Here is a 21042-nt window from a genome sequence, read left to right on the forward strand (position 1 = left end):
GGGGTCCATGTTTGCCCAACTCCCTATTTGTATTGCTTATAGGAGTTAAGATATTGATCACTGTTCGTTATCTTCACATTTCATGTGTCTTCAATTTGAATTGTTAGTTTGCCGAAGCAACTATGTTCAATAAAATATCTAAGTATGAAACAGATGTGGACGAGTTCAATGATGAGACATACCACATGTATGAACACAGCCAAAAGTCTGGGAAGCTCTTTATAATTTGAAATTTTCAACGTCCAAAGGCATCGCTTTTGTAAAATACGGTCGATTGTCACAGCGGGTGTGACCGGTCTACAGGGGATGCCTTCTCCTCCTAGGCATCTGATCCCACCTCTGGTATGTACAGGGGTCCGTATCTGCCAAACTATCTATTTTGTATATGAGATTGATCACTGTTCGTTATCTTCACTTTTCTATTAGTAATGCTCATTTTCACTTATATGTCCACCCACAATATCCCAGTGAACTCAAAATAAAAGACACTACAGAGTCTTCCACATCTACTTCAAATCTGAATATTTTATTGAATATAGAACGATTTCAGCTTTTCCATCGTCAGCTTCCCAGATCTATGTAACAATATATCATTATCACATGCATATAGTGTTTGTCTTTCAACTGATTTGATAAGCACGATCATGTTCTGCGTATGATCAGTTTTTAAATCACAATAGTCTACTGTCACATAAGTTGATGTTAAAGTGGTGTCAACAGTCTTATGTAAAGTCAGCATTTCTCACTTTCTATGGCCGTTATCACGATATGATATACAAACACAACCTGTCATACGCCGGAATGCTGTGTAACGCGCTTCATCCCAATTGCTAGGCCCTTCTTTACAAAGTGACTTTGAGTACGGATTATTACGTTTACTTGATCAAGGTATAGGGTTTAACCAGTCAACAGGGGATGTTTACTCCTCCTAGGTACTTGATCCCACTTTTGGTATGCCCCAGGGATCCGTGTTCGTCCTTCTCCTGATTTCGTATTCTTTATAGGAATTATAAGATTGATCGCCATTCGTTATCCCAACTTCATCAAACTAAAGAGACATACCAAAACGTAGCTCATTTTCTGCAATCACAGGAAAACTAAATATGACAGAAGGAAATGAATGACACTATATGTTCCAGGTCATTTCAAGGTGGAGGCAAAAAATGTTTCCAGTGAAATATACGGTGGAAAGAATAGAGGTTGAACGACTTAAGATACTTCACTGGAATACAAGTATAACTATATGAAAGAAAACAATTAACAAATCTGTAAACAGAATGGGGTTTATTCAAAATCTGTAATTTTAACGAAGTGATCTAAGAAAAAACCTATGATATAAACATTTATCATGAACACCAACAACAGAAAAAAAATCACACTTAACAACTCACATGGTCCTTCAGTCTACTAACTCCTCATATTGCAAGCATCGTAACGTCTAAAAATGTACATTAATTCTGGAGAAAGAGAGAAAGATAGATATATAGCACTAATGCTGCATTCCTTTACAATGGTGTATAAAAAGTTATTGCATGTACCATAACATATTGACATAAAACTCTAACAGACTCCTTCATGGAACCTCAATAACACATAAACCGTACTCCTTTATATAAAGGTGGAGAATGCAAACATTTCCCCCTACACTGCGAGCCTTTTGTTAATTATATGCCTTATTTCTTTCATCTCCATATATTTGCATTTACCTATTTTCATTGTTTGTAATTTTTTATAACAATGTAACACGCAAGTGACCTTCCAACACGATATAAAAACCTTTACTTATAAAAGTTAAATTATACTCTATAAAGAATAGTGTCTATTGTTATTCTGGGAAATATATGCAAATTATCCTATATTCCCACTGTGTGTATACCCCCATATAATACATGCAAACTAATTCGACATATATTCTTTTAAACATTATTACTCCAATAGTTTGCTTAATTATTGCTGACTTGAGTACACTAGTACATGCACAATATACACCTGGACCGAGTCGGGCTCTTTTCAAACGGAAGCTTATTTTCTCTAATCCCATCTTTTACCATACCATTCCATAACACTGTTTTTAAACTTCACATATGCACAGCACAAACATCTGAAAATTCCATACCATATATCATATAGAAATGGTAGAGAAAGCGAAAATCTGAATTGATATATGCATGATATGTACTTGCTGCGTAATTTCTTCAAATATGTCAACCCATTTTCAAAGACTGTAAATGAATAATAAAAAAAGGTGCACATCAAAAGACAACAACCTTAAAATATATTTCACGATACAAGTCAACATGTGATAATATGGATTCATGGATTTTAGAACACATTACAGTGTAGCGTGATAAGTGACCTGTTGCCCTGCATTACTTATTACTTACACAACATTACTCGAAACAAGCGAGCAAAATTAGAAAATGATTCTCAATGGTTCACACAGCACCGATATGAAGGTTGTCGACATATGCCTCTTGTTTTGTAAAAACAACTTTCTTCCAGTCTGACCAAGAAGTTCACCTTTTGACAACTAAAGGCATCTTTCTATCTAAAACATGTGGTTTAGCCATTGTTTAGATAATCCAGATGTTATGTCACTTTCTGTCTTCCATAGATTTCTTTCAAAATACACTCCTTTATATACATGTATAGGAATTTCACCGTCCTCCTTTCTGTATTGATATTTGGGTGAATTTGTGAGTATAAACACTTGGATAACACAACAATCATGCACTATACAATTAATGATGATTGTATATCTAGGAACAAAGTTTTATGGCAGTGGAATATACATATATAACAAAGAAATCTGCGCCACCTAACCACAGATGAAACACACTTGATTTATGACATTGTTGCTGTATAGTTTTCTGAGTTTCTTTCCTTACTGAGCTTTACAACCAATTTTTCACAACGAGGTTTATTTTTTGGCGCCTTTTCACACCGAGGCTGACTGATGATCAGTTTTTCACAACGTGGCTGGTTCAGAATAAATTTCTCGCTTTGGTGCTTTTTATACGTGGAACTTTCAGAGCGAGGCTCCACTGAATGTCCATTGCATACGTCGGTACATTTTGAATGTCCGTTTGAGAAAACTACTTTATGTTTGGAACTTTCGGAAGACTTTCTCCTCTTATGGTGTTTTCCACTGGAAGATTTCTTCGATGCATCCTCAATCTTCTCCCCTTTCCATAATAAATTTGAGGAATCTGACAACTTTGGAGTATAAAACTGAGGTTTTCCCACCATGGCTGGAATTTGGTATGGTATATGCTCCATTCGAGTGGATGTAACCTCGTTCTGATCTGGAGACAAAACAGAGTATCTTTCTGGGGTGTTGTCCTCATTTGCATAGCCTGAGTCTACCTCCATGTCTCCATCGCCTTCTTCCAAACCGTCCACTACGTACGTGTATTTCTCTACCTCTTCTTCATCCTCGTCCTCAGCAACAGAAGATCTCACATCTTGGTAGCAGTCAGTACCTTTTGGTTTTGGTTTTGACAGGTCCATCACACCGTCCGTCCATATTTCATCCGTGTCAAAATCCGTTTGTGGACAAGACGACGTTTGTGCAATGGAATCGTTGACAGAACTGTAAGATGAGAAGCCGGAATCGTTAAACACTAAAGACTCGGTAAACCTCGGGTATTTACTACTGGGACTATTCAAAGAATGGAATGGTGTGGATGTTTTTGGGGACTTCGATTGATCTTCGCCATTATGATACGAGATGGGTGGTTTGAACATTTCTGGATGAGGGATTTTGATTGGCACCGATGGAGACCGACTTTCATTTGAACACACACTGTCATTTTCATTAGGGCTATTCTCAGACACCTGTATACCAGAATCATCCGAGCTTTTCTCTGATTTTGAGTCATCAATAACAATCTGTAGCGCTCCCTCATCATCTTCAATGGCTACGCTATTGCTCTTACGACCCGTGGTTGTCCGAATAAAATTTGGTTCTTCTTTTTCTTCTACTGCGTGATTGTCTTTTTCAAGCACATCTACTTTTCTTTGGGGGTCAGAAGTTTTACTAGGCAAGTTTAGCGATACCATTTCCCCCTCTTTGCCTCCGGATTCTTCACGAACATCTTTGTGTTTCTCAGCGTCTGTACCACTATTTTGTTTTTCAGCATGCTCAGGTACCTCTTCTTTTCCTTCGAGATTGACTGTATCTTGCTTTATATCAGCACTTGCATCTTTCTCCGTCGTATCTACTGCACCAGCGGCGTCTTCTTCCAACTTTTCCGTTTCATCTGTTGGTGGTGAATCGGGCGCGTTTCCGTCACCATCTGATGGTTGTTGATTGTCGTTTTCCTTCGATGCTTGTGAGCTTTGAGAAGTCACGTGGTTCTTATCCGGGTTATTTTCGTCTTGATTTGAATTCTCGTCCTCTATCCCAGAGTCCTCGTTGCCAGGTGATACAGCACCACTATATGAATTTCCTTTGAATTTCTTGTTCGAGTTTTCATAAAATGCATAATTCAGCACCATCATATGTTCCTGTGTGAAGCAAAGATTAGATATTACATATACATAACCTCAATCACATACTGTCAAATTCGGGAGTCTATAATGATATAATGTCTTCACTATAATATCAGTCACACATCCTCTTAATCAGTTTATCAAACATCTGGCCATTGTTGTCAATTTGCCATGAACGCTGTACTTCTGATAATGCTTATTTTGCTTTCATTTTGTTCCCCCCAAACTAAGCAATGTTTCTTTATATTATGGAAACAGAATGACCTCAGTGTTAACATTTTTCTTGTGATACCATTACAATAGAGTCTTAGCGAGTTCTTCTTTATTCAAGTCAGTATAAAGTTAGCTAGATTCCATGTCAAAGATATTTCAAAACTGTATCATCCGTGCTGGGCATTGTTCCTTATCAAATTTGGCATTTACGATGATATTTCATAATGGGGCCAAAGCTTTTTTTCTGATCTTCTATTGCTAATTTAAAAAAAAATTACGCACATGCCATTTTTCTTATTTCGCAGAAAAAGCCCAATTTCCTTTACATATTTTCTTTAATTAATTTCATATCAACTTTCAAAAAAACGTATGTACCTTATCGGTGACAAAGTACATGTCATAATGACCATACTTAATAATCTTTTATAATACCGTCATTTATACGGTGATGCCTTTATAAGCTAAATACCAGTATTTCATTCACCATCCTTACTGTCTGAAACGACCTAACCTCGTCTATCCAATTATTAGCTGGGTTTTGTCACATACATTATCTATGTCTACCAGTACATATACACACCCTTGTCCATCCCGTAATGTAACTAACATCCACCAAACTGTATTCATCTCTCAGCACCTCGTCCACGTGAAATAGCTCCACCTAAAAGCCATTTGCACAATTTATCAAAATAAATTAAAATTGACAAAATTCCGCCATGTCTTTCAATCATCGCATGCTGACACTACCACAAACAGCTCTCTCTTCTTTTTTTTTTATATAACATCACGTATTTTGGATAACGAAATGACATTATCATCAATCCATGTATTTGCTGTATATAGTGATCTTTAAAATACCAGGTATCGGAAGAATGTTGGTACTCTGAATAAATAAAATTCCCACTTATTAATTCTTTCCATTTCATGAAAAAATGATAACGAACAGTGATCAATCTCATAAATCTTATAAAGAATACAAAATTGAGAGTAGAGCAAACACGGACCAGGATCACGTGCTTAGGAGAGGTAAGCATCCCCTGTTGACAGTTCACATCCGGTGTGAGCCCTGTATCGTTCCTTATCAACAAATACCAACGCAAACAAACCTCAATATCAACAAAATATGGATAATATTGCCTAATTATGTGACCCATATGGAACTATTTTACAACGTTAACGGGTAACTATGTGACCCATAAGGAACTATTTTACAACGTTAACGGGTAACTATGTGACCCATAAGGAACTATTTTACAACTTTAACGGAAACGATATAACACGTGCATTTAAAAAAAAAAAGAATTCCTAAGCTGTTTAATGGGGATACTGAAGTATGAGGAAAAATGCTAAATAGTGATATGTGTTTAAAAATGCAATAAGCACGTGAAATCTACTGTACTGGTGTCTTCCTGTTGATTAATTTGATTAAATAAAAGATAACAAATATTGATTTCTTCAAACAAAATTTACCAACGATCGATATGCATACATCCATATGGAACAAAATAGCCTAGACACTAAACTAAAGAATTGATCCAGATCCTTTGAAGTGCGTTTAAGTGGGCTTTCATTTTCTCAATTTTTCGTTATCTCCATGAATTAAGTGATTCAACCGCCCTTTAACAAAATGCCCTGTTTTTTTTTATTGGAATTAACCTTACCTCTAGTCTGTCTGACAAGGAATATTTCAGTCGCAGGAACTTTTTTAGATGGTAAACACTCATCTGTGCAGGACACAGGAGGTACCGTTTATCCTGAAACTAGAGGTCAAAAGGACAAAGGTCAATAACGTTAAGCAAGCAAAAATAATATACAAATTCATCTTTGTTACTACTCGTTTCCTAGTCATTGGTAAATCTGTTAAGTCTATATAAGTATGCCATAACATTGGCGGTTACACGTACGGTATATGTCACCTTTGCTAGCTTGCAATAGTTGTGACAATTTCAAAATGAGCTGGATTCTCTTTAATCTAAAATAAGGTTTCCTAATTGACAGGTCAAATCTCTTCCTGTCCTTGTTTCTCTGACAATACCACCTTTGTCATTCCCAATATCTTAAACATTACGTAACATCATAGATTATTCTTTGAAGGAAAATCGACAGCTTAGTGCTATTATGTCACATGAGTTTTAAGTTGCAGCAAATTAATAGTTATAAACTTACAAAGTGAATGGGTGTGTATCGCATTTTGTGTATTCATTAAAACAGTTTATCTGACTTCATGCAGTAAGGATTTACGATTCATACTGTCATTGAAGTTGTGGGTGCATCGAACGAGACCTTAAGAGACCCCGATATGTCATAGCAGGCCTTGACACGATAAAGAATCTTCGCTGTTACAACCCTGAACACTATGTAGAAATCGAAAATTTGTGACACTTCCCCTAAAGCTCAAGGCGTCTCTGAGTAAAATATTTCCCATATGGAAGTCACAAGGTCACCGAACAAATAAACAAAAACAAAACCAATGGATTTGGATATTCAAAATTAACATGTTAATGATCAAATCTATTTTTAAGAATTTTCAAATTTTATTCTTAGATTTTTTCAACTTTCTAGGGACTTAAGTCCCATAAAGACCTCGTAATCTCATAATACAGTCCGGTGGGGATCCAAATTCGAATAGGTCCTCAGTACCCCTTGCTTGTTGTAAGACGTGACTAAATGGGGCGGTGCTTCGGATGAGACCGCTAAAACTGAGACTGCGTGTCACAGCAGGTGTGGCACGATAAAGACCCCTCCTTGCTCAAAGGCTGTAAGCGCAGAGCATAATCCTAAATTTTACAGCCCTTCACCGGCAGTGGTGACGTCTCTCGCCATGTGAATGAAAACTTTTTGAGTGGGACGTTAAACAATATACAAACAACCAACCCTTAATGCATACCATGTAACAATAACACATACCTCGTAATCCTGATTACTGCTTTCACAGACCCGCCTACAACATGAGAGAACATTCAATATAGTTATTCTACTTCTCCTTACAATATATATATATATATATATATATATATATATATATATATATATATATAGTCTTTTTAGATAATAATTACTTTTCGCAATGATCGGTAAAAGTATAGGTAGAAAATAAAAAAAAAAGATACACGAAGACGTTTAGTAAACCTTTAGCCTTTCATTTCAAATCTTCAGAAGCTTTTTGAACTGCCTGATGAACCAGGTAGACATGGAGAAAGCGCTAGCAGTAAATGATTGTTTTTTATGGAATGTGTCATTCTGATTTTATATATATATATATATATATATATATATATATGTGTGTGTGTGTGTGTGTGTGTGTAGCTTATCAATTTTCCTTTTCCTTCAACATAGTTTTCACATATTTCGTGGTCGCACAATGCCACGACATCAAGTGACAACGTGGCACATCGTTCGTTCATTTCAACAGCACTGTGTATATTGTTTTTCTCACTAATCCACAAAATGTTTTATCCAGGAATATTGATAAAATCATAGTAATATTCATTTGACTTTCAGTTGCTAATGGAGAATTACATTTTGTACATGAACAAACAAGTTTCAAACTATGTTAGTAATAGATGCTGTAAAACAAGCTTTTATTCACGTTTGAAAAATATTCGCCCGATTCGCGAGCATTACTTTTTGCTGCGAACCAGTCAGTATTTAAATACATTTTAAGTGTAAAGGTAGGGTTTACTGGCGAATGCAACTCGTAAATAATCTCCCCCATCACTAATTTGCGGAAAGAAAAAATCTCTACATACACGTAAGACTAATCATTGCATAATGAGTCTTTCTATTACCAGTATAGAGGACAACGACTTCCATGTCGTCTCCATCACTTCACAAAAACATCGGGGTGTTTGTCTGGCTGTCGTTACTACCACAATGAAATATTTAAACACACATTAACACTGTGTAATTGTATCACTGACCTTGTACATAATCTCATGCATAAACTGATCTTCTCCTCCGGGGAGAAAATAATACGCCCCAGTCGGCGCTGTGAATCTGAAATAACAAGAAAAAACGTTGTTAGACGGACGACCCACGTAAAGATGCACATTATGTAAGCTATTTGCGATCTAAATCCTCTGTGAAAGTCTAGGTTAACATTTTCAAATCATGACATTTTTTACAAGCATAAATATCAAATATTCTTTCAAATATTTAACAAACAATTTTCACTTAAATGTCTTCGTTAACATTTACAAATTATGACATTAAGATGTTTTCTCTAGGGAAAAGGAGTAGTATATGAAATATCATATATAGCAAAGCCCACAATTCAAACATAAATGCTCTCCATCAAATGTCTAATCAAACAGATAAACCCCAAATCGTATATACTAGCAAGAAAAAAAAAAACAGATGGGGGAGGAAAAGTCGTAGAATGTGACTGACAAGGTGCCATGGTAGGTTTGACTTGAAAAATGGGATCACCACGAAGCTATCATGATGATAAATGGCGGGGGTTACCACCTTAATGATAATCTACTTTAAGCTGCAGAAATCAACACGATTCAAACGCACCGGGAAGTGTAAAAGAAAGTTCAGATTTTACGACAATATTTACTCAAAATCAACGCTACGCAGGGGATTACTGGAGCAAATTTAAACTCTATAATGGCTAATTCTCATTATATTTGATATTATTTTATAGATAAAAATAGTCCAAGATAAACCCTGAAAATTCTATTTGCTTACATATATTTTGAATGTAGAATTCAGATATCTAATACTGATTCGAGAAAATCTGTTTCATATGGAGATCGATCGTTACAATCGTTATCGCATAAAATGGTTTTTATAAAAAAGACAGAACGAAACAAAAACATACCAAAAAATTTGGAAAACAAAACAAACCACTAATACATGTAATAAATTAACATCCTAGTATGTAATTTTTGCTACCATATACCAACATCTCGATATGTGCATGTGTAGATGATCTTTTCATATTTCGAATTTGTTATTCAAATTACAGAATTTTATATCAAGTCTAATCAAATCTTGGCGTCACATTGTATCAACAGCAGCAAGCTGTTCATTTTACTGCCCGTCATTTTACAACACATTTCTGGGAATTTTATACATTTTAAAATTTACAAGATATTATTCAACTGCAGATAAACACGAAACAGGAAGAAATATTTCCATCCTAATTAATTCCCATGGTGATTGTAGATTATTTTCAGATCAATAATTAATCTGAATGATGATGTTTGGTCTGAACAATTCCCACGATCCCTTAGACTTCCTTCACGTAACATTAAGCACTGTAGAGTGTGACTATGTTATGTAAATAAAAAAAAAAAAAAAAAAAAGGTCCCCATTTGCACAAGAATGATAAAATACCTATAATGGAGAAAATATTTTAGTATCTAAGCATGGGAAAACACATACAGAAAAAGTATTTTAGCATTTGTGCGGAACAAAACATTGAGAACATTTAAAACTCTCTAGCATACTTCAACACGTGCCTTATCTCCGATTAACGTTATGCGTTACAGAAATCGGGTAATTAATAATGCGGCTTGATCCCAAATTCATTTGTATAAGGATGTCAGAATACTTCAATCCCCCAAAGTAGGTGTTGAATGAAACTAAAATAAGCACCAGTTTGAACACCCCCAGCGAACAGCATTTCTATACACGTATTTATAGGACCCCAGCGAACAGCATTTCTATACACGTATTTATAGGACCCCAGCGAACAGCATTTCTATACACGTATTTATAGGACCCCAGCGAACAGCATTTCTATACACGTATTTATAGGACCCCAGCGAACAGCATTTCTATACACGTATTTATAGGACACTGTTAGTTGATAAATCAAACTGAATTTACCACATGCAGTGCGCTTTCTAGTGAGCGTCATAGCTGACCCTCCTGCTTACGTCCAACCCCTTACTTCCACGTCTAAACAACACGAGCTTGCTGGTGGGTGGGGGTGCGTGGGAAGAGGGGGTTGGGGGGATTAATTAAGGATACTTACCATCTGTGTTGACGTTGTAATACTTCCGCCGTCTCCTCATTTCCTCTGTAAATAAAACGCAAATAGCCATATTAAAACGTATAGATTTATTTATGGTTGAACTGTAAACGTACAAGGGTAAGTTTGTGGACGGGTAACGTTTGCCCTTACTTCTTTTAAAAGCACCTGCTTCTTTGATCATTTAATTTTTAAGTAGGCGCATCGATCATTATAAAACACATACGACAAGGACGTCACGTGACTGATGAGTACATTGTTGCTGGAAAAGGAAGGCTAGCTCAGTACGATATCGCAATTAGCTGGACCTAATTCATGTCCCGCTCGATATTCCTCAAATTGTTCAACTTCGTCCCAATCGATCATCTCAAATTCACATCTAGCTACAATCATATTCTCTTAGATTGAAGACAGAAATTCTCAGTCCCTAAGTAGTTAATCAACTACATATTTAATGACACCACACAAAGGTGAATAGTCGAGAACCTTATTTTTGTTTCTGGGTCATCGCATTGATCGTCAAGATGTAGGGTGGGTTCGTTAGAGCTACAATCTACAATAGCCTGTCCGTCTTAAATGCATACAGAATATATTATAGTAATCAATAACAATTTCAAAAACTTCACTGGGATACAATGTAGGAAACGCGGCGGTACGTGATCCACTTAGAAATCCAATGGGCTTCGCGGGATTTGATCCCGTGACTGTCCCACTTAACATTGGGGAGATGTCCGTTGTCAGCGTTGTAGAAAAATTAAATGACGCGCGTAAAACGTTTATTTTTCCCCCTGCAATGCTCAAACCTCACATTTTATTCTTTATACATGTAGGCTATTTCATCTTGTCAACACTTGATTAATTACCTCGAACGTGAAGTGCATTAGCCAATCAAAATGAGGATAGCTAAATTGTTGTTATAGAATATACCTCGCATGAAATTTTAATGAGTCAGCATGCGAGTAAAGATAAGAATGGATAGTACTATGTGAGAATACTGTAATCCAATTAAAATAAAAACTTTTTATATTTATAGGTCATCTGAGTACACTGAAGTGACCACGACACAAATGAAACAGGTGTGCATCTACTTATGTGTTTTTGCATATGGACAAGTGCAACATATCCCACTATTTAACGAAATTTTAAAAACTAAAGCAAATCAATTCCATGCATTTATATCAACATCAAGAGATGCGATTTTTGATCTATCATCAAGTCTGCAATATTACAACTATAATGTTTACAGGCCTATGTAAAGTAAAAACACATTAAAACAGGTGATCCAATGAGTTTTTGATTGGCGTAAAAGTCCCAAGTTTGTTTTTTCTTTCTTAAGAATTTGTGCAATAATTCACTGAAAATATTACAGAAAAATCATTTTTTTTTTTTTTTTTTTTTTTTTTTGGCGCTTTTAGTTTCGTTTATAATCTTTGTTTAAAACGACAAATGTTTTAGATTAATATGACAGTTGCTGCAGTCAACACGTGACCCGCCGTGACCATGGATTTGCATCGTGAACGTCTTTACGCACAATTGCCATATGAACGCAAAACACTACAATAAAGTTGATCAGGGGAAAAACAAATGAATGTAAGTATATCCCAGAGAAGTTTTCAAAGTAGTTGTATATTTTTTTAATGAAAAAATGACAGTAGGTTCATGTAATTTCACTCACCCATGAAGAGGTCAGGAACCAGTTTATAGACAACGTCTTGTAGCGTCTTGTCTGATCTACAACATACACACACACACACATGAAAAACGTTTTATACAAATAATACAACATGACGCATACAAACTTTATAAATGTTTACACTGTTTTAGCACAGATTACCACGTGTTGAAAATTCAACACGAAACCTTTCCTTTTATAGGACAAATTGCAGCTCTCGTCACAGCTTGGACTTCGTGAAACTAATCATAATATGCCAAAACCTTAGGATGATGGCCATAATATCGCTTTTCCCCCTCACCACAGGCCCCCCAAAGAGAGGTGAAGCAGAGGTATGATATCGCTTTTCCCCCTCACCACAGGCCCCCCAAAGAGAGGTGAAGCAGAGGTATGATATCGTGATTCGAAATACAAATACTAGAACTGTGATAAATCTAATGTGCAAAGGTAACGGAGAAAAAGAAAATAATGTGTCATTTGGCGTAGTAATTTCAGAATCGGTAATTATTTACTCAAGGGATAAAATCACTGCGAGGGTATTGCTTCCTTGACTGTACGAGGATATCATTCCCTCCTTCCATGGCTATGAATTATATACGTATTTATTGCATCAATAAATACGTATATAATGCGGTAAAGATTTCTGCAATCCGTTCATTATTCACCAATTCTATCTCCTAAGTATGTGTTTAAAAGGCAAAAAATAATAAGTGTACGTTTAGTTTAACAGGATAGCTATAGATAAAACGTGATCACAAACTAAGGTCAAATATACGGATTCATTTTCGAACCTCGAGTGCAGACATATCGCAACAGAAAAATCCTCTCGTGCATCGAATTTCTTGAATGTTCTGTACATATCTGACATTCATATATATATATATATATATATATATATATATATATATATATATATATATCGCTTTCATCGCAGAAGCAGAGATGATTGCCACAAGACGTTCATCTGAGAAAGAGATATTTGAAAACCGAGAGTATAAATACTACTTTTTATTTCAATCAACAAACAACAAAAAATCGCGGAAAATGAACAAAGATAAATGATATGTCTAGTTAGTGTTTTTCATTTATTGTTTAGATGATTAATTCAAAATTTAGATCGTATATTACATAATTCATAAATGTAGACTTATTCTTCGCTAGGGTATCATCAAATGTGTTTTACCCTAATGCTACAAACAAAAATATCCTTGAAAGAGATCCGTCATTTAATGTGCAAATAAATTTCCCCCTTGTTCATAATGAGGCCATTGCCCGCCATTACGACCAGCGATCTTGGCGGGCGTTGTATCTCTTGTGACACGTTATAGATAAAGATTTCGGCCAGATCCCGCTACCCCAGATAAAAACATCCAATTAATACACTATTTATTATACGACCAGCATCGTTCGCCAACGGTTCACGTCTTAATTCTTTATCGATTTTGATTTTTATAATATATACTTTCAATGCGCGCCAATAAATTTCTAACGAAAGTTATGATTAGTCTACCAAAATCGCAAACATGATATAAAAGCAAATTCTTTCTCTCTCTCTCTCCAAAATTAATAGACGGCTGTGTCTTCTCGAAGGAGGAAACTGTTGTTAACATTAGGACATTAAGGCCAAAATATGAAGATACCCTCTAAACAACGAAAAAAAATAAATAAAAAACAACACACAAAGCAAATACCTGCGTTGATAATTTTTGACATGCCTAATTCCCATCAATGAAATTTAGCGGAAGTCATAATACCATATTCTAATGTTTAAGCAAGTATTTGTCACATTGAAGAAAAAACGAGGTTTTCGTTTTTTGATATCTTTGTTTATACTGTCACTGTTTACTAAAAACGTCCTCCAAAATCTCACCCCCATTCAACAAGTACATCACAGACTACTTATCGGAAGGCTAATTTGGTGAGACACCTATTTACAACAAAAATTGGTTGTCAAGTTCCGCCAGCCGTCTACTCCGTCAAAGTCATAGCTGATATTTTTTTACTTTAACAACTCGTACCACAATATTACTTTTGATATTCAAAATAGTTTTAACACCTCCCGACAATTTTCTCCTCGGGAAATGTGTTGTCTGTTTGGGTTTTTTTTTTCCTTCACGTGTATAAAAATTGGTATCTCCGCGCGTGATAATTGACGCTGTTGACTTTACTTGGTTGTGTTTGGGCATCAATTTTCAATATATATAAGGCATATAGCTAAGAAACATCGATACTGTTCACAAGTGTGTATTTCAAAATATATGACCTAAATACTTTATGATTTACCGTAGATAATAAGTATTCAACCTATGTCCGCATTTTCATTCTTAAATTTGAAATTACTTTTTGAACAAATACAGAATATAAATAACATGGTTGTTTGTTATATATATATATATGAATGTACAAACAATATTAAATGCACGGAGTATCAAATGTAAATATCACCCCCACTACTTCCCTTCTTTGTATACCCTTATAATACAGACCACGTGGACAATTACTCCTTGTTTATTCATATTTGTAATCTACAGACTTTATGTCTAGGTGCTTTAATTGAGAAATAAAATACATTAATTAAAACATTTGATTTATTAATGACAAACCATTGGAAAGAATAAATGGAAATTTTGCTCATAGAAATACAAAGCCGAACAGATTTTCGCAATCACATGTAAGGTACAAGAAATCTGTCTTTATTTCGATCATTTAGGGATTGTTGGATAAAGACCATGAAGTGTTTAACTCAATGATCAAAGTTGATTGATTGTAAATTGTTTCAGGGCCCTCTCGAGAATCTTTGACGTCACCATTGCCGGTGAAGAGCTGCAAAATTTAGGCCTATGCTCGGAAGGCCTTTGAGCAGGGAGGGATCTTTATCGTGCCACACCTGCTGTGACACGGGACCTCGGTTTTTTGCGGTCTCATCCGAAAGATCGTTCCATTTAATCGCCTCTTACGACAAGCAGGGGTACTGAGGACCTTTTCTAACCCAGATCCTGACGAAAACAATGATCAGAGTAATGAATGGCGACAAACATCAAACACATTTAATAGGGAGTAACGGAAAACAGTAATAATACTGTCCTGATATGTTGTATTTAAAAAGATTTTATCTTAGTATTTATCTAAAGTTTATATTCACAAATATTTATCTTAGTTATTTATCTAATGTACTGTATATTTATTTTATTTGGATCATAAGGTACCTGAAGGCTAAAGAGCTGCTACCCTAAAACATGTCAGTATTTTTATCTCTCTCAGGAACGAATTTATACTGTATAAACATTGACATGATGTAATTTGTCAATAAAGTAACAAAATGAAAAAATAATATTTAAACAATGCGTGCAAATATTGAGTATGCGAGTGACTCAATGGGGTTATTGAAGCAAATGTCATAAAAATACAATTTTTAAAATAAAATTATCTAATAATAAAGATCTGTTTCGGATACTTAAAGTTTGCAAATTCTAGCATAAATCATAATATATAACCATGCCCCATAGCTTTTATTGTTATATTGCTGTTTATATACCCTCTGTCATTGAGCAACACATTCTTCCCTGTTAGTTTCTATACTGTATAAAGTTTGATTTCACTTGATAATTTTTCATGTCTTGCCCCTCAGGGGAATTACATTTTTTGTCCCCAGTTTCTACATCTGCGAACTGGTGTGTTGTAAAATTGTCTTTTGTAATTTTCAAACTATGCTTGACCATGAAAAGGTCCGACAAACCACTGATGATACAATGGATAAGTTAAAAATTAGTCTATTATAGCGACATGTGTTGTACATATAACATATTCTGTAAATAAATGCATATACCAAGTTGTTGACCTTAAACAAAAGGACTGCAATGTGTGGACCGTAGGCATGCATTTATAGTCTAGGTTGGTGAAAATGTCTTTAAAACAGGTTTTTCAAATTTAATCTTGAAACATGCAAATATTTCATTATATTTTTGATTTTATATTGTTTAACGTCCCGCTTGAGAATTTTTCACTCATATGGAGACGTCACCATTGCCGGTGAAAGGCTGTTATATTTAAGCCTAAGCTCGGCGCTTACGGCCTTTGAGCAGGGAGGGATCTTTAACGTGCCACACCTTTTGTGACACGGGACCTGGGTTTTTGCGGTCTCATTCGAAGGACCGCCTCATTTAATTGCCTTTTACGACAAGCAAAGGGGTACTGAGGACCTATTCTAACCCGGATCCCCACATTGCTAAAGCCGTAATGATATATGTAGACCTAATTGTAGCTTTGACCTTTAACGTCAGAATTAAGTCATTTTTGTATTTGATTTAAACCTTTTACGGAGCAAAGGGCGAGGGGTTCCGATTGGGCCGAGTGATGTTCCGTTGGCTCCGGTGAAAACGTACACGCATGCGCAATCTAACTTTTCCCCATAGCATCCGGTTTAACCTCCTGATAATATTTTTCTGCGTGAAAACATTGAATACATTCACTTGTACATTTTTGGGGTAAAAACATTGAATACATCCTGCATTGACAAATAATTTTTTTTCTGAACTTAATATTACTCCAGCAAGTTAAGAGTCTTGGTTAACGTCCCTTATAAACCTCGAAGCGGCGCCAAGTCAAAAGTATATATCACCATGAACTTCTAGCATGCTGGAGTAAACTTAAGGAGGTATGCTACACCAAAGAAATTTGATATGGATGAAAAGTGGATGATATGTACAACAATATTTTGAAATTGAAATTTTTCAGATTTACTTTATTTAGTCAAGAAGTGCAGTTTTAGTAGAAAGCAATATGGAAAATTTTTAAAACCCCTGCTGGATTCGAACCTGTGATCTAAAGTTCAGCAGTCGACGTGCTAACCTACTGAGCTACTCAGCTAGGCGTTGATGTTTTCAATGAATAGACAAATATTGCTGATATTTTCATTCATGTTTTAAAAGGAAGTCAGTCATTATGACGATGTAGAGTACCTCCTTAATATATGCTGGACAGTGTATTAAAAAATAAGAATTTCGTGTTCTACAACATAAGTGATAAAAAAAACACACATCCTAGCTAGTCACTATGATTGTAATACTAGAATTGACATACCTCAGGTTTTGATGTGGGTACTTTTTGTGCACAAGGCACTCACATACCGGGCAATAATTACTGGTATGGAGGTAATGCACGATGCACGTCCGACAGACTGACCAAAAATAAATAGTATTGTTACAGTTAGAGTGTACTTGAAATGATTCTACATAAATAAAAATGATAGATATCCAATAATGTCCCTGGCACGTGAAGAGCGCGATGTCTGGAGCACCTATTGCACTGAGAATGTCTAATTTCTAAACTGAAAATAGGGAAGACTATCACAATATTTATCAAATTATATATGACTTTTTATTTCCATGAATTTATTAAGTAAAACGTGTTAACTATAAATTAATCAATGCTAAGATTTGATGCATATGAAATGACTTTAAATAAAATTGTAATTACATGTACACATGTCCTTACATTCATTAAATACCATCAATTAATTATTCACAATTTCTGGAGAACTCACACGAGTGAAGACATTCAATGATTGTGGTGGCATCAATGAGATATCCCCCGCACAGCACACACGTCAGATACGGATTCAACTCGTGCACTGGCATCCGGGCACTTTTCATCATGGCGACTGGAAAGAAAATCCAAATGGCATGAAATCGGATCATACAATTACCCCGTAAAGCGCCAATTCAAACAAAGCCAATCAGGCCGATGTAATGGCCTCATAATGGCGTAAAGTGATTTTTGCTATAAAAGATAAAACCTAATTACGAGCACGTCCGAAAAATCCACCAAATATCGAAATGGACGATCGATCAACGAATTTTTCAGGAAGCCTTTTTTTCCAAAAAGGCGGGAAACAATTTGTCAGAACCTGAAGTCGTAGTAGATAAAGATGAGATTAACTCAGCTGCTGCCTCGATAAAACCCCTTCATCAAAATCCCTGATCCACAATTCATCATCCATTTAGGGGGATAATGAACCACCGCTACGTCTCCGCGACTCGAATCATCCCTAAATTAAATCGAATTCTTCCCGTTATCTCAGTCTCCAAAATGTTTAAAGGAACGAATATATGAATGTGACGGACAAAACCTTCCCGCCCTCGATGGCTAATTAAAGAAACGAGTGAAACTCAGCATCGTAATGCGCTTCTAATGTGGCGCTAAGTGAACTGCGTTTTCTAATTATTCCCTGTATACCACTAATGCCTACTATCAACATCCGAACCAATGTACATCGTCATAGGAGGTAGAAGTGCTGCAAATTATGCATTAATGAACTCGCTACCTTATACAACATGTGTAATTTACAAATTTCCAATTTGTAGTTGAACACGATAATAAATCAGTAAAAAAAAAATTTTCAATTCTCTCTCTCTCTCTCTCTCTCTCTCTCTCTCTCGTTCAGGTATATTTATCCCCCGGGCCACTGTTTTGCCAATCTCAACAAAATATCAAAGAAGCTTCTAGCAAATTTAATATAAGTGATATTTTTCAATCTAAAATCTGATTTAATCGCTAACGCAAAACGACAGAGATCGACTGTCTTCAGCTTACAAATATATCGAACAAGTCTAGCTTTTTTTTTTTTTTTTTTTTTTTTTTTTTTTCATGTATATCCCATTTTGATCGAAGTTAATTTCCCATTCAGAATATAGGAAGCAATAACACAATAACTAGTCAAGAGAAAAACGAATGAATACAAAATGAATCGAGGCCTTGTTCATTGAATTGCCGATTTTTCACCCTCCATCAATGCAAATCTAATTAATAAATACAAATTGGTTGCGCAGAATTTGCATAAAATGCTGTAAAGGGACAGCAGGATGGAGTTTTAGAATAAAAATGTAGCTTTATAATGGTTTTCTTCCTGAAACGACTTCTATCGAGATCGAATTTTAAAATAATTTACAAGATGTGCCAATCTGAATCCATTCTACTACTTACACCAACGATTTTAATTCCTCTTTATCTATTTTTTTTTTTTCATGTGACGTTAAGAGAAGTTATACTACAATTTGAATGCCGATTCGGCGCATTTAATATTTCCTTTTTCTTAACATCAAGCATTTTATTCGTCAAAATATTACGTGAGAAACCGTGACATTTTAACCCGGATATCCTTGATTTGTATGCACCTGGGTATAAATAAACTTTTAAAATTATGCTCGACAATGTTTAACGGGAAGAAATAAATTTAGTTTTATTTCTCTGTCATAGGAAAACGTCTTTATCACGTGACTAATGCAATTTGGGCTGCTCTTTTTTAATTCTCAGATTACACATTTTTTACCGCTAGATTCCCCTTTAGATAAACAAGTGCGCGAAGACTTGTTGAAAGAAGTTTGATTGGGCATAAAAAACAATGATTTGGGCACGTGGCTGTCCAATGCGCTCTCCAAGATGGTGATCAATGATTTCGAGTTTTGCATGCTAGGATGAATTTCTATTACAATATCATAAATCAATCTGTCACAATACATTATATTCCTTAATATGAAAACCATAAATTTCAGTTTTAATTGTTTTATAATCATACTGATCCCAACCAGTGTCATTCAATCGTGAGTGCAGGGGATACTTCAAAAATCATTCGCACGATCAATGGGTCAAGAGAGTTCAGGTACTAGTAGAAATTTTACACCTTGTGTGCCATTCGTGGATGTCCCCTCCCCTTTATAATTCCACGCAATTAAAAAAACCCACTTCAATTATGCTAAATCCAACCTGTCCATAATGCTAATTTTCTATTTGAAATTCGCAGTAAATTTCTTGTTGATCGTAGTATGATATACACTTTTATTTTATTAGTTCAGAAGAACTGGAAATGACACGTTGCGATTCGGGGGGGATATATGTAAACTAGGCATGCAATCACACGCACATAAAATGAATATATGCAAATGCATGGGCTCCAGTATATGATCTCGCGTTGCTGTGCAATTTTCATTTGGTCAAAGTGATAAATGCGTACCCCGCGTATTGACAATGGTCGGGCACTAAATTACTCAGAAAAATAAGATAAACTTGCAACACCACAGGATCTCAAGATGCCGTGACAGAACGTTCACACATCACCATAGCAGACTACACACGTAGTAAACTGTAGCCGCCATATTTGTTGACTTAAAACCACAACATTATATTCAGGCTATGAGCACTCTACCGCATACAAGATCTGAAACGGCAATATTTGGGGGTAAAATGGATTAAAATCTATATACCAAAGTCAAGAAAATGTAAACTTACCTAGATAAAATTTCTTTAGTCCGAAGGGTGTGCATATACTGGTAAAACTCTAGGCTATACAACATACGGTTTAGCAGACGTCGTTTTGCCGGGTCGATATTTGTATACATGTTCATTTCAGGGAGTCACATGATCACTCTCATACAGTTTACCAAGGTTCGCCAACCACATTGGTACTCATTGTTACAGCTTTTAAACTTTGCATAAAACTTTGCATACATTAGATATTTTTAGAATGGAATGGTACATAATTTTTCAGAATGTAGAGCTTTAGCGTTTTGCAGAGAAATTACGTGTACATCGTATATTCTGTTATCATATTCTATTTTTCCCCCGTGATTTTCTATAGTAGTCATAATTTAAAAAGAAAATAATTTCCCCCTTTCCCCCAAAGTTG

The 21042-nt window shown here is 35.5% G+C and overlaps 1 protein-coding gene across 2 annotated transcripts; it reads right to left on the reverse strand.

Moving 5' to 3' along the window:
• Positions 1-1267: 1267 nt before the first annotated feature.
• On the reverse strand, positions 1268-20798 carry LOC125666799 (polycomb group protein Psc-like). Of its 2 annotated transcripts, none has more exons than XM_048900090.2 (10): positions 20646-20798; positions 17905-18021; positions 17442-17538; positions 12366-12421; positions 10694-10738; positions 8628-8703; positions 7615-7648; positions 6369-6467; positions 5288-5368; positions 1268-4509 (listed from the first exon to the last, which is right to left on the reverse strand). In XM_048900090.2, exons 2-10 carry the CDS (start codon positions 18014-18016, stop codon positions 2845-2847), a joined length of 2265 nt encoding a protein of 754 aa, XP_048756047.1. In that variant the 5' UTR covers positions 18017-18021; positions 20646-20798; the 3' UTR covers positions 1268-2844. The 2 variants fall into 2 exon arrangements, with proteins under 2 accessions (XP_048756047.1, XP_048756048.1); XM_048900091.2 differs by having other exon boundaries at positions 18165-20758.
• Between the last annotated feature and the right edge of the window lie 244 nt (positions 20799-21042).

Source organism: Ostrea edulis, chromosome 10 (assembly GCF_947568905.1).
Source record: "Ostrea edulis chromosome 10, xbOstEdul1.1, whole genome shotgun sequence".
Lineage (NCBI taxonomy): Eukaryota > Metazoa > Mollusca > Bivalvia > Ostreida > Ostreidae > Ostrea > Ostrea edulis.

What these genes read in the sequence shown, in the direction of transcription:
- LOC125666799 (XM_048900090.2), bottom strand. Translation starts at nt 18,016, where the DNA reads ATGATGAAAAGTGCCCGGATGCCAGTGCACGAGTTGAATCCGTATCTG. An exon ending in GGTTCCTGACCTCTTCATGG is followed by an intron (nt 10,739 to 12,365) that starts GTGAGTGAAATT and finishes TTTTATTTACAG; the next exon opens with AGGAAATGAGGAGACGGCGG. An exon ending in GCAGTAATCAGGATTACGAG is followed by an intron (nt 6,468 to 7,614) that starts GTATGTGTTATT and finishes TTTGACCTCTAG; the next exon opens with TTTCAGGATAAACGGTACCT.